Raw genomic sequence first — 15824 nt, forward strand, 5'->3', positions numbered from 1 at the left:
GACAACGTTTTCGCAACAAGCTAGTATCTGTTCCAGTACTCGTTGGAATAACTCGGGAGCGCAAGACATCCCGAACATTAAACGTTTGTACCGAAACAACCCTTTATGGGTAATGAACGTTGTTATATGCCGCGACGATTCGTCGAGCTCCAACTGGTGAAATGCTTCTTTAATGTCTAGACGGGTAAAAAATCGCGCTTCGCTCAACTGTGGAAGAAAATCTTCAAATGTTGGCATCATATAGCATTCTCGTTGGATCGCTCGATTGGCTTGACGCATATCAACGCACAATCGTAAATCGCCATTATCTTTAACTATAACGACTAGTGGCGATACCCATGGACTGAATTCGGACACCGGTTCGATGATGTCCATTTTTTCGAGACTTGTCAACTTTTCTTCAACTCGGCTCAACAAAGCTATTGGCGGCCGACGCGCATGCTGTATGACTGGTACAACCTTATCATCGAGAGAAATTTTCAATTTTATACCTGGAATTTTCGGAAACTGGTGTCTCTCTCCTTTCCACAGTTGATTTACTTCCACCGGTTGTGTACTAGGAAGGCCAAGGACCAATACTCCCATTTCAACTGCTGTAGTCCTTCCCAGTAACGGTTGGGTTCCTCCCTCGATTACGTAGAAAGTAGCATCCTTTTGTGTTTCACGGGAATTTTGCATAATCGAGATGGTGCTTTCGAACATGCCACAAACCACTAAAGGGTTTGAATTCATACCGTAAGGACGGAATGTTTCATCGGAATCACGGAAGTTGCTGACAGATATTCCTTGTTGCATCAGCTTTCGCCAGGTCGTGTCGTCAATAATGTTCTTTTGACATCCGGAATCAATCAGCATCTGGACTGGAATTCCGCCTAACCTGATCCAGAGAAACTCTTCGCCATTTCCTATATTGTAGATGAAGCTTTCAGAAATCTTAGCCGTATCTTCTTTAGCGCTCGGAGCATCAACATGGTTGATGGTCCTGACCTAAACCCAGGTTCAAAAGATTAGGGATCAAATTTAAGGTTTAAAAATTTAAAATAATTACCATTTTTGAACTTCTTCCTTCATTTGAAAATTCAGCTTTCCGCTTGAACTGTCGAGTTGAAGTAGGAGTTTTGCAACGTTTCGCAAAATGGCCTTTTTTCCCACATTTATTACATGTTTGGTTCTTGGCTGGACAGTTCGCGTCGTAGCCATAGTGACCGGTTCGTCCGCAGCGATAACATTCACCAACCGGTGTTCGTGATTGAATTTTATTCACTTCCTGACTCGTTTCCGGTCTTGGCACATCTCTTGTATGAAGCCCAGCAGCCGAAAACTGGCTTACCTGATACTTCAACGATCCATACGATTGCACCATCTTGGTTAGACTTTCCAACGTGAGCCGTTCTTCAGCAAGCAGCTTCTCTTTCAGTTCTGGCGGTGAAAATAAGATCATCTTGTCGATAATACCGATCTCTCGACTTTCTTGGGTTGTTGCACCAAAATTACAGCTTTTGGCTGTCTCCATCACGCGAAAAAGAAACTTTTCCAGCTGCTCATCAGATTCACGCTTTAGCGTCCAGAACACGTTTCGTTCAAATGCGTCATGATATTTTGCAGCAAAAAACTCGTCCAACTTGGTCAATGCAGTCTGGAATGGGTCAATACCAGCCGCTGGTTCCACGTCTGCTCCCGGAATTGACTCATATACCTCCTGGACTTCCGGCCCAGCAAGAGCCAAAAATATATGTTTCAGTCTGACTCTATTCGCTTCTCGATTTGCCAGCTGTACATACTCGAAATTCTTTCTGTAACGCTTCCAAGCATCGCGAATCTGACTCTTTGGCAACGCCTTGAAATTGAACTGAGGAATGTTCCACTTATCCATCTCTGATTGCGTTCGGCCTCGTAGGCTCGCTGTGTGTCGCTAACTTTTGCTTCTCTTCTGACCGGTTTCGTGGACCTCAAGCAATGCTGCTGCGGTTTCCTAGACCCTTCCGCCAAAGGCCGGATATTTAGTTACGATCCTTCCGTCAATGGCCAGATACTTGAATTGAGCACGGTCTCCAGGACCCTTCCGCCAGTGGCCGGATTCTCTTGTCAATGTCGGTCTCCGAGACCCTTCCGCCAGTGGCCGGATTCTCTTGTTACTGTCGGTCTCCGGGACCCTTCCGCCAGTGGCCGGATTTTCTTGTTTTTGTCGGTCTCCGGGACCCTTCCGCCAGTGGCCGGAATCTCTTGTTAATCTCGGTCTCCAGGACCCTTCTGCCGATGGCCAGATGCTTGCACTCAACTCGGTCTCCAAGACCCTTCCGCCGATGGCCGGATACTTCTCTTCCTTGAGAACAAACACAAAAAGAGCTCAATGTTAACCTCATATTCTTACGCCATTTTGTTTTCATGCAGAGGACAAACGCGTTGCATTAATAATGGTTATATTTCGAGAAAAACACTTATGTTTTCATGTTTTTTCAACTTACCTTTATTAGCTGCTTCCACTTTATTCTCGTCGCCAGATTTGTGGTAATTCGGAGATCATTAGATATCGATTATCGGCGTAAGATCGTATCAAAGTTTATTACCGAATGCGGTCACACATGTGCACTCTAATGTACTCACTTGTCGTCTAACTCACCGTGTTACCAACACCCTTCACTCGCTCTGTCGAGGGGTGGCTCAATGTATGTCATTACTACAGAAACTATCGTCGTACACGCTTCGACAAAGTTTTTTCTTCTAACAGATGTACACTGTTTACATTTTGACAAAATGAGTTGTGTTCCAAATTTGTTTTTCCTTCATTGGGCTGCAAATGAGACCACTGAAAGAATCAAATACATATTGGAATCCATTACCAAACGAAAACATACGCACGTTTACTAGAAGTAATACAAATTCTTTCTCACTTATTCACTGCAACATGATTTATCAAGTTGCTTATGATTCTCAATCCATTTGTTAAACGTAGTTTTATTATACCGTATGATGAAAATTATTTCGTTTAATTTATTACGCTAGGCTTCTAAAACCATACCGCTTAAAAGCCATCTGCTTTATATTTTTAGTAATTAAAAAATAATTCATTTAACTCATTATTACTCTCATGAAGAAGGTTCGTTTACGAACCAATCATAAAAACTACTAGGCTATCAAAACTAAACTGTCATGAAGGACATATGAAGTATTTATATCTATACTCTGCTTCTAACGAACGGGTTTTCGATAAGCCACATATGGTACTTCAGATCATTGAAACACGGATGCATCTAACCAAAGTTGGTTTAAGATCACACAAAAGCAACATAAAACTTTTAAGGGAATCCAGCTAACTCTTGTTGGGTTCAGTATACAAATTCATCAAATCTACTCCTAAAAAACAGAATCCACTGATGGATCCAACATCCCAATCGACCGAAGGATCCCAACTCAAATCAACGAGCTTGCATCCTTACCCCAAGTGAGTCTCTTGAGCAAACCTGACCGACCCAAAATCTACTCGTGTATTCAACAGTTTATAATACCTACATACCAAACATAGCCGCCTGTTGTAAACTTAAGGAATCATATACTTACAGAGTCACTATTAGAGGAGCTAACGACGGTCCGCAGTTCGACGATACGTGTTTTCTGTACCCAAGTTGTTCACTGTAGTTCAGTCCAAATTGTTCGACAAACCAAACTCAAGTAGGACTTTTTGCGGAAAACATTCCACCGGGAAAATTTTGACACGAAAGCTCAACGCGAAGAGATTAGTACAGTTCGGAACGAAGGGTTTTTAGAAGCGCAGGGATTTACACGAACGTTCACCAAAATGACGATACGATATACAGTTACAGTGTAGCTTTACAAAGGTAGAAATGGGGGTAACGCCCAGTTAGGATTGCAAATTGTAGAACGGAAACCAAACAAAGCTGATGGCATTTTTGTTTGCGCAAAAAATGCTTTTAGAGAATGGTATTGAAGTAACATTAATTTCGATTGCTAGGAATCGAGCGAATACAATAAAACTATAGTATGAAATGATTGTGTAAAAACGGAAATATTGATTCAATGGTCAGTGGTATATCACCAATCAATATCTATCACTACTTGAGCTTCGTTTGTGCTCAGAACCCAGTTTTATTTCATCTTTTTTCAAATGTAATAATGTAAACCTATGTAAACTGTTCTTATCATCATATATTCTTAATATCAAGACATGTTTTCACTCAATATCAGTCTATTTATGCATTATTTTGATTACTTCTTTTATATTCGTACGATTGCATTCTTATATCCAAATCGAAGTATAGCCAACAAGGGGAAATATTGAATTCCGAAAATAAGCAAAACGCTCACCATAGAATTTTGCAACCAACGGAGCCACGCGACGCTCAGACTGAACTCATGTATCGTCACCTGCATCCGGAGTATCACCCTACTGTACAAACTCAGCTTCCGGTAGTTCTTCCCAGATAGATGCGCATATCCAGGCACTCCGGACAAACGATAGGTCATGTATATGTTTGCCTCCGGATTAACGAAAACGTTGGAATACCACATACCGTCCAGCATGTACCGGGCCATACGGTGGAAGTCTTCGCTAACCGAGGCGAGGGCCGGCTGAATCAGCTGATCGCGGACCTGTTGCATGCGGGAGCGGGATGTGGCCAAGTCAGCGGTACAGACGTTGAATCTGAGAATAGGGAAGTTATTAGACATGGGATTCAAAAACTACCATTCCACGTTACCTGTCTTCGATGCCAAGCATATATCCCATGACTCGCCAGAAATGTACGAATGCTTCCATGTCCTCCGTATTGTATTGGACGCCCAACATTCGCGGGCTTAACACAACATACCTGGAATTGAATTCTTCCCAACAAACATTTTTGCTGAATAAGAGCTGAACAAATCACTCTTAAGCTTATTTCGGTTTAAAAAACCATTGTTCAGCTACTAATGCTACTTGGGTTAGTTTTTAAACTTATGTTATCTGCATAGGTCTACAGATCTACTTTGATTGTTGAAGGTTTTCTACTTCTACACTGCCGTGAATCGCAAGTCAGTTCCATCTGTAAAAAGTAGGCATGTGAAAAATGTGGTGTTAAGTTTCCAAACTCGTTTTCCTTACAAATATTCAAAAAAAATTCCAGAGGATTGGAACATGTTCAAATTTCAATGAAACTTTTGAAGTTTACTTTTAACTATGATGTCTTTAAATGAAAAATATAAAAATGATCAAAGCACGGTTAATTTTTGTGTTACATGGTGCGGAAATCTGTAGTTGGACTGATATGCGGTTTCTTTTCATTATGAGACAATTTGACTTGCTGTGTTTTCCTACTTTTTCCGAACAAATCTTATTATCTCATTAGGGCAGCTGAAAGAGTATTGGAAGATATGTTGAAAACTGAACTCAACTCAATTTTGACGAAAATGCAGATGGGACTGACTTGCGATTCACGGCAGTATATGTTGAACCAATTAATTGTAGTACCGTAAAACGGGGTGAATAGAAAAAGTGGGGCGAATAGAAACAAAGTGACTTACAGGTAGAAATGCGTCTATTATGTAAAGATAAACTTAAAAAACCTACTGAAATATATTTTTCCATCAGTTTAATAGTAACAGAGTATCGACAGACTATTTTCAAATCATAAATTTTGCAACATTTGCTTGAACAAAATAAGAAGAAAATATTGAAATCTCAATCATTTTCGATAGCTTGAAACATCCGCCATTTTTGACAATTTGCAACATTATCAAAAATTGAAATTGTTTTCAATAATTTGAATTTTTTTCTTCACTAGGTTAATTAGTTATGATATTTCTACAAGATGCACTCGAACAAGTGTTTATTTTTCCATTTAAACGAAAAAAAATATTGATATTCATTGAACAGTGTTTCTATTCGCCCCATTGCGGGGTGAATAGAAACATACAACATTTTTACAAATAGTTGTACGAAATATTTGTTGTTTTTTAACCATATTTGAGAGTAATAAAAATGGTTTTTATCTACACGGTTTAAGTTGTACACATTCAAACATGTCGGAAAGTGTTTCTATTCGCCCCATTTTACGGTACACGAAATTGTTACAATGAATGGATCTTCAGATTTCTAATGATGCCTCACACTACAGGAATCCATTGATTTCACCATAATCTCAAGAGCTAAATGAACGGTGAGATAAATTAACAGAGTACGGTAAATTTTTACAGTTTCGGTAAAATTTCACCGGAATCCGTAAAGTTTTGACGGAGTTACGGTATTTTATTTTACCGAACTGTTCAGCTGTTACGGTGAAATTCACGGATTCCGGTAAAATAATTTAAATGTGCTCCTATGCATATATCATTACTATGAAATCTCTATTTCTGTTCCAAAGAAGAAACCAGTAGAGCAGTTCAGTCATATGGCGGATCAGTTATCCGACAAGATGATCGGACGAAGGCCGATATTCATCGCAGGAGACTACAATGCCTGGGCTATGGTGTGGATCAACAGACTGAATAACGCAAAAGGATACATCCTGCATGAAGCTCTAGCAAAGTTGAATGTTCGATTGTGTAATATAGACTCTGTTATGACATTTCGTAGAAATGAAAGGCAAACTGACGGCAAACCTGAACTGGATAGTTTACGAGGTGTGCACCTATGTCGGCCACAAGGAAAACCGCCGAAGAACGGTGACAGCTTATGACGTAATAATGTAGTGAAAACTAGAGCCGAAGAACAGTCAGCATCTAGTTTACTGGTGGCACGAGACGTTCAGCAAACTATGAGCTGCTTGTCTCAGGGGTGGAAGCAGGCTTCATTGAGCAGAAACACAGAGATGGATGCCGAGGAGCGCAATATGCCTTTCCGAGACCGCATTCAAATGGGAGATCAAGCTTAGTAAGACGAATTTCTACACCACACGGAGTTGTGTCGAGATGTAGACGCCAATAACTGGGATAACGCCTGCCGATATTAGAGCCCTTAGTTACTAGCTGCTCATAGTCAAACGACATCTTTACCATCAACACTGTACGATGAACATGAAGAAGCAATCGCCGAGGAAGCACCAATAAGTTCTTGGTCCAGATGGAACACCGAACACGGTGCTTAAAGCTTTCATCCTAGCGTATATGGACATGCAAAGTGCTGCAGAAGTGTGACAAAGGTAGTTTTCTAGAAATGTAAGCCCATATGCTCACTATGCTAGTGCTTGGGGAACTCTCCCGTAACGCAGGAAGATCACCTTTAGGTGGTGCGTTACGAGGTAAAATCTACCGGAGCAGCAGGGACGAAAGATTTAACGGATTCCCCTAGGACCTCTGCGAGTTGGGGTGTTGCCCATGATGTGGTGGAGTTCACAGGGGGCACTGATGCACCTTCATAAAAACCACAAAAATCCGAATGCAACTCTGTCAAAGCGGTCTAAGCACCCTAGCCCGGGACAGTATTTATGCCAATAAGATCCTGATTATGGCATACTGATCGTGATACAAACGAACAAGGCATGGAGCTTTGAGCACATTGGGACCAACGCCAGTACGGCCCCAATTATGTATACTGGCAGCGCACGACTTAGGATAAGTAATGGTATATGTACTGTACTGGATAATATGCATTGAGGCTGACAGCGGTGACATTCTACCAGGCATTGCATTTCATCTCATCATTCGATCATCTGAGCAAGATACGGATCAAATAATAAGATATTATCTTAGAGCTCTTTGATCGATTTTTGAACTTCATCTTTGACTCCCTTGATTCAAGATGAAATCTACTCATCTGAGCAATCCGTGCATTAAAAAGCCTGGATAGAAACATTACAAACAGCCCGGCTGTCACGTATGGTATTATCTGTTCTAACATTATTGTAAATCATCTGTTGGATATTAATCAACGGAAGTAAGTAGATAATTCGTACTGTGAGGAAATTAATTATAATTTTTCATATATTTATAGGTTGAGGTGGAATGCTTCTTTTGTTTTGCGGCCATGCTCATAGTGTGTTTTATTTCTGTCGGGCCACAAACCCAACTCACAAGCAGAAGAATTAAGTAATGGAGCGCTTCCGTAGAAACACTTCATATCAACCACAATAAACGATGAAGAAATTACATACATATAATATAATCAGTTTGGATTACCATTTATTATTGTTAAAAATAAAAATGTTCAAGGGAATGAAAGATTGTTTCTTTAGGCATTGAAAATAAAATTATTCGTGACAGGTTTTTTTTTCGTAGATTGCACCACAATTCAAGAAAGCCTAAATAAAATTTATTAAAAGATCTTGTGAGATGTGTTCCAAGAAACTGTACGTTTTTCTTGTTAAAGAGGAATTTATTTTGTAGAAATTCCTTCTCTTTGGACAGAAAGTCCAAACAATATGAGTTTTTTGATCGTGATTTTCATCTAGATAAGGATAAGAACAAACGCCCTATCGATTACAAAACATAGTTTTTTTTTTCATTCATACGCTGAACCATGTGGTAAAAATGCTACAATTGTTAATGGCGCTTACATCGACCATGGGAACATGGGCAGTGTAGCAGTATAGTCAAATTAAAAAAAGGAAAAAAAACCCAGATGTCACCAAACAAGCGCCAAGATCATCATCAGATAGAGAGATGGCATCTCATCAAAGCGCTCTTGGATTACTGATAATATCCCTTCACCATCTAAAGATGATCAAAGTGATCAGATGAGATTGCAATGCCTGCATTCTACTCCCTTAGTAGGACCTGGTGACACTGGCCCGACACTGGGCTAATGGTGCCGACTGCCCCGTCCCGTAAACCGTGGTAGATCTTAGAGTACGTTCCAAAATCCATCGCCTGGTTGTAGGGTCAGATGTCATTACCTGACTTGCGCCGATCCGGCTCTGAACATAGTACCCCATAAAGGACTATATCAACCCTAGCATAGCCTCCATGGTTGCATAGAAAACCATGTGATCACAAAGGCAACTATTCCAGGCGGAGGGTAGCAGCTCTCAGGGGACCCATAAGAGATGATCCATCAAAACAAACAACTAGCGGAAAGTGAAGGAGAGGCTTCTGGACCAATTAGTAACCGAATAAGGTTCCCGCCAAGAAAGGAGGCGATCAACATAAACAACAACTTGATGACCCGAGGCTAATCGAGACCATAGGACGCAATAGGGAGTACCTCCGTGAAATGAAGGTAGCTGCTGAATAACTCGATGTCGTCATCGAGTTTGTTAAGAGCATAAGCAATATCAGCAAGGACTTAAAAACAATCAGTACTAGCTGCAAAGCAGGATTACGAGAAAGGCACAACTTGACAAGGTAGAAGGCAGAAAAGACACTAAATCGTGTCAGACTGAAGTGTTTTCCTTAACAGGTAACGCGAATATATCAGATGATATTATTTGATACGCGATGCGAAAGAGGGGACCTTCCGAAAAGACGCATGGCTGCTAAGGGAAAAGTGCTAAGACCTACGCAGCCGTCCTCCAAAGCGGAAAAGCTGACACGCAATCAGAAGGACATGGCAACAGTTGGAGAGGCAAACACTACGTCTATAGCCAAGAAAGACAATAAAAAAGAGCCACGGGATAACCCGAACCAGGCAGTACTTCTACAGGAACCAAGGGCGCAAAGCATTAGCAATCCGTGGATACGAGTTGGAAAGCAGAAATAAAAGATAAATCCTCAAACGGCGACCAAGGAGAATCTAAAACCGACGACAGTGAAACGTAGGACCTTAACGAGGCCTTCGTTATCAAAACGGAGGAGGCGAAATACGCCGAGGTTCTGAAAGCGATGCGTAGCACGGAGAAGTTATCGCCATTGGGCCCAGATGTGCGGAGTATAAGGCGGACTAGGATTTTTGAAATGATCCTAGTCTTAAAAAAGACTCCAAGCAAGAGAGTGCAGCTTATAAGCAACCAGCACAAGGAGTACTTGGTGACGAGGTTGATGTAAGATCCCTGAAGGCAGAAGCGACTATCCGGTGTAAAAATCTGAATGAACCCAAATGTTCGGGCACACGCGAAATATCAAAGCAGCCAAAACGGAAGTAAAACAGTTAAATTTAAACCACTGTGATGCAGCCCAGCAGCTGCTTTGGCAGTCTGTCTCGGGAACCAAGACTGACATGGTGTTACTATCGGACCCATACCGCATATCAGCTAAGAACGGGAACTGAGCGGCGGATAGGTCTCAACAGCTAGCAGCAATAGGGACGACAGGACGATATCCAATCCAAGAAGTAGTGTCTATCTCAAATTACGGTTTTGCGATTACAAAAATCAATGGCGTATTCTATTGCAGCTGTTACGCGCCTCCAAGGTGGTCGATCGAGGAATTTTTCCACATGGTCGACAGGGTGATAGCCGAACTGGCTAATCGGCAGCTGATGGCCTTAAGGGGGCAAAATCCGTCATTGATTTCGGAATTTTCAAACGCAATCTACCTTCGGGCTAGACGAAGATTGCAACGCACACGCACAGAAACTCGAAGATCAGAACGCGGTGCAGCATTCAGAGAGGCAAAGTTAGCTCTCAAAAAGAAAATCAAGAGTCGAAAATGGGCATGCTTTAAAAGTCTATATAAGAGTACCAACTCGGGTCCATGTGGTGGTGACGCCTACAGAGTGGTAATGGATAAGACCAAGGGTGCCATGGCGCCCCAAGTTGCCCGAGCTGCTGCGATCGATAATCGAGGTGCATCACCCCACAAGCCCGTGGACCCCAGCGCCGTATGCGGCAGATGAAGGAGAAGAAAAGCAGCAGTTAATGCGGATCCGGACATGTTCAAAACAACAATGCCTTGCAGCAGAGATCAATGAAGTTGGTCCTCAACAGGCTAGAACCGTATACGGAAGGTGCGGACGGCCTGTCCAACAACCAGTTTGGTTTCTGGAATGATGAATCTACTCTGGACGCTATCCAGCCGGTCGTTCAGACAGCTTAGGCGGCAATCGAGCTCAAAAGGAGCGGCATACGTTACTGCGCGGTTTTCACTCTTGATGTGAAGAATGCGTTCAACAGCGTAAACTATGTGCCTCAAGGTACCGGTGTAGTTGTGTAAGCTTCTAACTGATTTTTTTCTCGACATTTCGAAGCACAGAGTGCTTCACTTTTAACTTCCTTTAATTCCTAAATAGAACCCTTACTCCATGAAGAAACAATCGAAAAATTAATTATTTTGTTGACTTACCCAACGATGGAAAACTGCACAACGGCCATATCTTTTTGGGAATTAATCATACCGGGATGCTTTGTGTTGGCTCGTCTGCTACTCGTGGAGTGAGCTCTCCGCACGAATTCCAAGGATTTCCAGTACCTTCAATCAAACGAAAATTAACACACTCTTATAACTCAGCTAAGCGAATTCACACTTTTGCGCACTTTGTTCCCGGTTTCAGCTCTTCCGTGTACCAACCGACGAAATGCAAAATCGTTGCCATGTAGCGTCGGTACGCCGATACGACACTGGACGATCGCTTGGTGAACATCAGCACGTTCAAAATCGATGGAATTGCCATAGTGGCGATTACTCCGTACAAGGCGACCACCACTAGCGCGTAAGCATTTCGACGATAGAAGTTCTGGGCACTGCAACGGAAGCATGATTGTTAGAATCGATTCAGATGGTCTTAGAACTTATTTGAAAGCTTACTGTTTGAACTTCGCCTCATCGTACCAAACTGGTAGATGTAGATTTTGAGAATCTGTAACTTGTTCAACCGGTGTACTGATTCCTTCACTCTGTAAGGTTTTGCAGTAGTCCTTTTCTAAATTTGAATCCATTTTGCTTTAATTGACTCAGATTTTGATCCAAATTGGTTCGATGAACCTTTCGTACTGAACGTCCAGTAGGTAAAACACACCGTGCGAGAGTAGATTTTCTTATCAAACCGAACGAACCCTAAGAGAGTCGAGAAGACTAAAGTTCGTTGGATGATAATGGCTCGGATAGATTACCCGAGCAACAAAATTGAACCAAAACAAAAAAGTGCAAATCATTATCAGCAATTGATGAGGTGCTTATCAATGCACTTATGCTTAGCATAAAAAATTGGTGAACTGTGTATAGCGGGGGCAATATGATAAATTCTGATGCAATATTTATTGGAAAAAGTAAATCCTGCCGATTGATTTTACGTCTTTAAAATATCCTCTAATTTAAACTAAAACAGTCTTTAGGAACTACCCAGACAACCAGAAATCGCATGAAAGTTCACATTATAACTCGTTTATTCATACTAATTACATCAAACTCGCAAACCACCGTGGATAAACTCGCCAGATTGATGAGTTTCCTCGCATAAAACACTTTTTTCTGAGTTTATTTGTACATTTTGCTTCGTCCCGTACACTCGTACAAAGTAAGTCGAATCAATCCGTAGCAGCTGTCAAATCCACATTTATTATCATACGTTAAGTCGCATAAGACCACTGGTTAGTTCGGTAGAATAAATATACACTCGCAATGTATGTTACTATTCATCACATAATATATGCACGCATATCGCCTCCACTTTTGTACGTAGAAGGCCTTTTCGCGACATCTTATAAGTGAAATTTTGCACATATAAAGCCTCCAGGTGATTACGTTATACGTGCATTTTGGTTGTCTGGGTATATCTACTTGGGCATTACTTTAGCAATCCCTCCAGGGAAGAATGTGAAATTTGTTAAAGCATTCCTCCAAGAATGTCTTCAGCGCTTCCTTCAGGAATTCTTCTACGGATTCTATCGAAAATTATTTTACAGATTTTTCCTAGGACACCTTCTGAAGTTTCTCCATGGTTTCGTTCTGGCATGCCTAGAAGGATGTCTTTAGAAACATCCCCATGGTTTCCTATAAGAATTCATTAACGGGATGTTTCAAAGATACTTCCAGGAATATCTTAAAGTGTTCAGCCAGGTATTGTGTTTAGTATCCCAGCTGTTTTTCCTCCAGAAATTCTACTAAGGATTTCTTCAGATATTCTCCAGTAATTGTTTTATAAATAATTCTAGAATTTTTTCCACAGATTCATCCATCATAAATCGTTTTACTAAAATCTTTCAAGAAATTTATTTTGTAATTAGTAAAGGGTTTCCTCTGAAGATATATACAGAAATCCTATGATTTATCCTAGGAAGTTTCCTGAAACTATAAGAGGATTTTTTTCTAGTAGTTTCAAATAATATTCTTCGAGAATTCTTTCAGATAGTATATTTTTGCAGGGTATACTTTAAGAATTCCCCTAAGATTCTATTCAAGTCTCATTAATCGATTTTTTAATAATCTCATGAATTCCTTCCCTCGGGGCTTTCTCTAGGGATTTTCAGGGATTCCAGAAACAATGTTTTTAGAACTCTTATCCGCAAGAGATTAGGTATTCTTTAATAAGAATAAGTAGGACTGCATTTTGGGCCACTATACTGCCCATACTCGCAATACAGTCCCATTAGGAAAATCATCATGTCGAACACTGTGTTCTTTCTGTCTCATATTCCGAACACCTTGATTCAAATTCCGAACAGCACGAATGAATCGTATTCAAATGAATAATTTCGCAAATAAATTTATCTGAGCTAGTTCTACTGGTCTCAAACTAGAGAATCATCACTACTCCAGAGGTATAAAATAGATTGGAAGACGTTAAAATTGAATTGCAATTGGCTGCCATTTCCTTGTAATTTGATGACATATTTCAGCGAAACATTTCAACCACATCGCCATACAAAAAGCGGGTGTTCGGAATATGAGTCTGTTCGGAATTTGAGACAAAACGGTTCTCAGGCTGGTAAGTTGTGGTTAGTTTCGGCAAAGCTGTTGAACATTTCTTAGATATCCACATAGCTAAAAATATGTTGTAATTTTAAGTTTATTTTCATGCACATATTTGGAGCATCAAAATAAACCTAAATTTCAACGACCAATCCATTATTTTTCAATCGAATTCACTTTAAATTTACACGATCATGTAATATTCAATCATTTTTAGTTGAAAATTGAATGTATATTCATTTAAATTTACATGATGCTGTAACAACACACGAATTTGATTTATTTTTACAGTAGACTCCACTTTACATCACATTGAAAATTAAATATTTTTTTCTGTGCATAATGCTGAATTCTTATTTCTCAGCATTTGAAGATACCAGCGAAGATGTGCCTTTTCTCATGTTGGCCCAAAAGCTTACCTATCCATGTCGTTTAATGTAATTTAAAATTGGCCAGAAGTCGAAAGTTATGACAGCTAAACACAGCTAAAAATATGTTGTAAATTTAAGTTTATTTTCATGCACATATTTGGAGCATCAAAATAAACCTAAATTTCAACGACCAATCAATTATTTTTCAATCGAATTCATTTTAAATTTACACGATCATGTAATATTCAACCATTTATAGTTGCAAATTGAATGTATATTCATTTAAATTTACATGATGCTGTAAAAACACACGAATTTGATTAATTTTTACAGTAGACTTCAGTATACATCACATTGAAAATTAAATATTTTTTTCTGTGTAGGTTTGACTTGGAGGTGAGCTGTTTACATTATTTTAAATTTAGACTCTTATAAGGATTAGACTACCATTTTTCTCATCAGGAGCTCATGGAGTTATGTCAAGCAGAACATATTTTTTATGAAATAAAAATGGTTTAAAACATTGTAATTTGTAGTAGGGAGTCGATGCCGGTTATGGACCCTTTGCGTATTATGGACCCCCTACAGAAAAACATAAAATTAACACTCAAAGCAACTTTATTCCTATAAAAATCCACCGGGGGAACTTCGATTACATTGTTAGTCAGCAGTTTCAGGCAAAATATTTGGTTTGAGACGCATAAATACAGATATTTGAACAGTTTTGTAAATGAAACCACACAAGAGGGTCCATAATACGCATATCCAGGTGGGTCCATAATTGGCTCGTCGGCAGCGAGCCGGATTACATGGGAATCAAATGGAGGGTCCATAATACGCAACGTCAAATTGTAAACAATCCTATTATGGACCCCGGGAGGGTCCATAATAGGCATTCGGACAGCAGTTTTTCAAATGCATATTTCGCTGGAAAAATCGAATGATTTTGTATATTTCATAGACGTACTATGAAGTAAAGACATTGAAATTGTTGTTAGACTCCATAAAACGTATATGCGTCTGAGATATCATTGCGGATAAGCGTCTAGAATGAATTTCAGCTACTAAGGGGTCCATTACTAGCATTGAAACCCTATTTTTTTTCTTATGAGATGAACACTACTATGCAAGATTAAATAAATCATAACAGGAATAGGTTTGCTTGAATTTCGTTGTAATCTTCTGGTGGGACCTTTATGCGAGTACTTTCAATATGGAACGCACATGATTTGGTATTTTTTTCGCATTTTGTCCATACAAAGATACAACTTTAAGTGTGATACCATGAAGTACACTAATACTAAACATGATTCATGAAGAAAGCTCAAAAGTGATGAAAATTCAAATGGGACTGTTTTGCGAGTATGGGCAGTATACAGTAGATTAAGGTACACGATATACTCGAAACATGATTTAATGAAAATTGAGGTTTCTTTTTGAGATTCTTTAAAGCATGCCTCCTGTCTGTGACTCATTCAAGAATTTTGCCAAGAGATTTGTTCAAGAATCATTTCAGGGTTACCTTGAGTGATCTTTCCAAGGATTTTCGCTAAGATATTGTCAAACTTTTTCATGGATTATGCGTCATACATCAAATACGTCACAGGAGGAGGGATGGAGATTTCTAGGTTTGCAATGTAGAAAATATCATAATTTTGTGTAATGTACCCAATGTCTGTTCTCTTACTCCAAAAATTCTTTCGGAGATGGCTTTATGTATTCTTTTTTGGTGGGATATCG

The 15824-nt window shown here is 39.9% G+C and overlaps 1 protein-coding gene and 1 long non-coding RNA gene across 2 annotated transcripts; one reads left to right on the plus strand and one right to left on the minus strand.

Moving 5' to 3' along the window:
• Positions 1-4080: 4080 nt before the first annotated feature.
• LOC110676842 (rubber oxygenase-like) lies at positions 4081-12137 on the minus strand. Its single transcript, XM_021846231.1, has 5 exons — positions 11611-12137; positions 11340-11546; positions 11149-11274; positions 4716-4826; positions 4081-4660 (listed from the first exon to the last, which is right to left on the minus strand). The coding sequence occupies exons 1-5, from the start codon at positions 11739-11741 to the stop codon at positions 4234-4236; spliced, it is 1002 nt and encodes a 333-aa protein (XP_021701923.1). The 5' UTR covers positions 11742-12137; the 3' UTR covers positions 4081-4233.
• On the plus strand, positions 7533-8277 carry LOC110676843. Its single transcript, XR_002500772.1, has 2 exons — positions 7533-7867; positions 7925-8277. It is a non-coding gene; the product is annotated as an uncharacterized LOC110676843 (long non-coding RNA).
• Positions 12138-15824: the final 3687 nt, after the last annotated feature.

The sequence above is a fragment of the Aedes aegypti genome, chromosome 2, assembly GCF_002204515.2.
Source record: "Aedes aegypti strain LVP_AGWG chromosome 2, AaegL5.0 Primary Assembly, whole genome shotgun sequence".
In the NCBI taxonomy this organism is placed as follows: domain Eukaryota; kingdom Metazoa; phylum Arthropoda; class Insecta; order Diptera; family Culicidae; genus Aedes; species Aedes aegypti.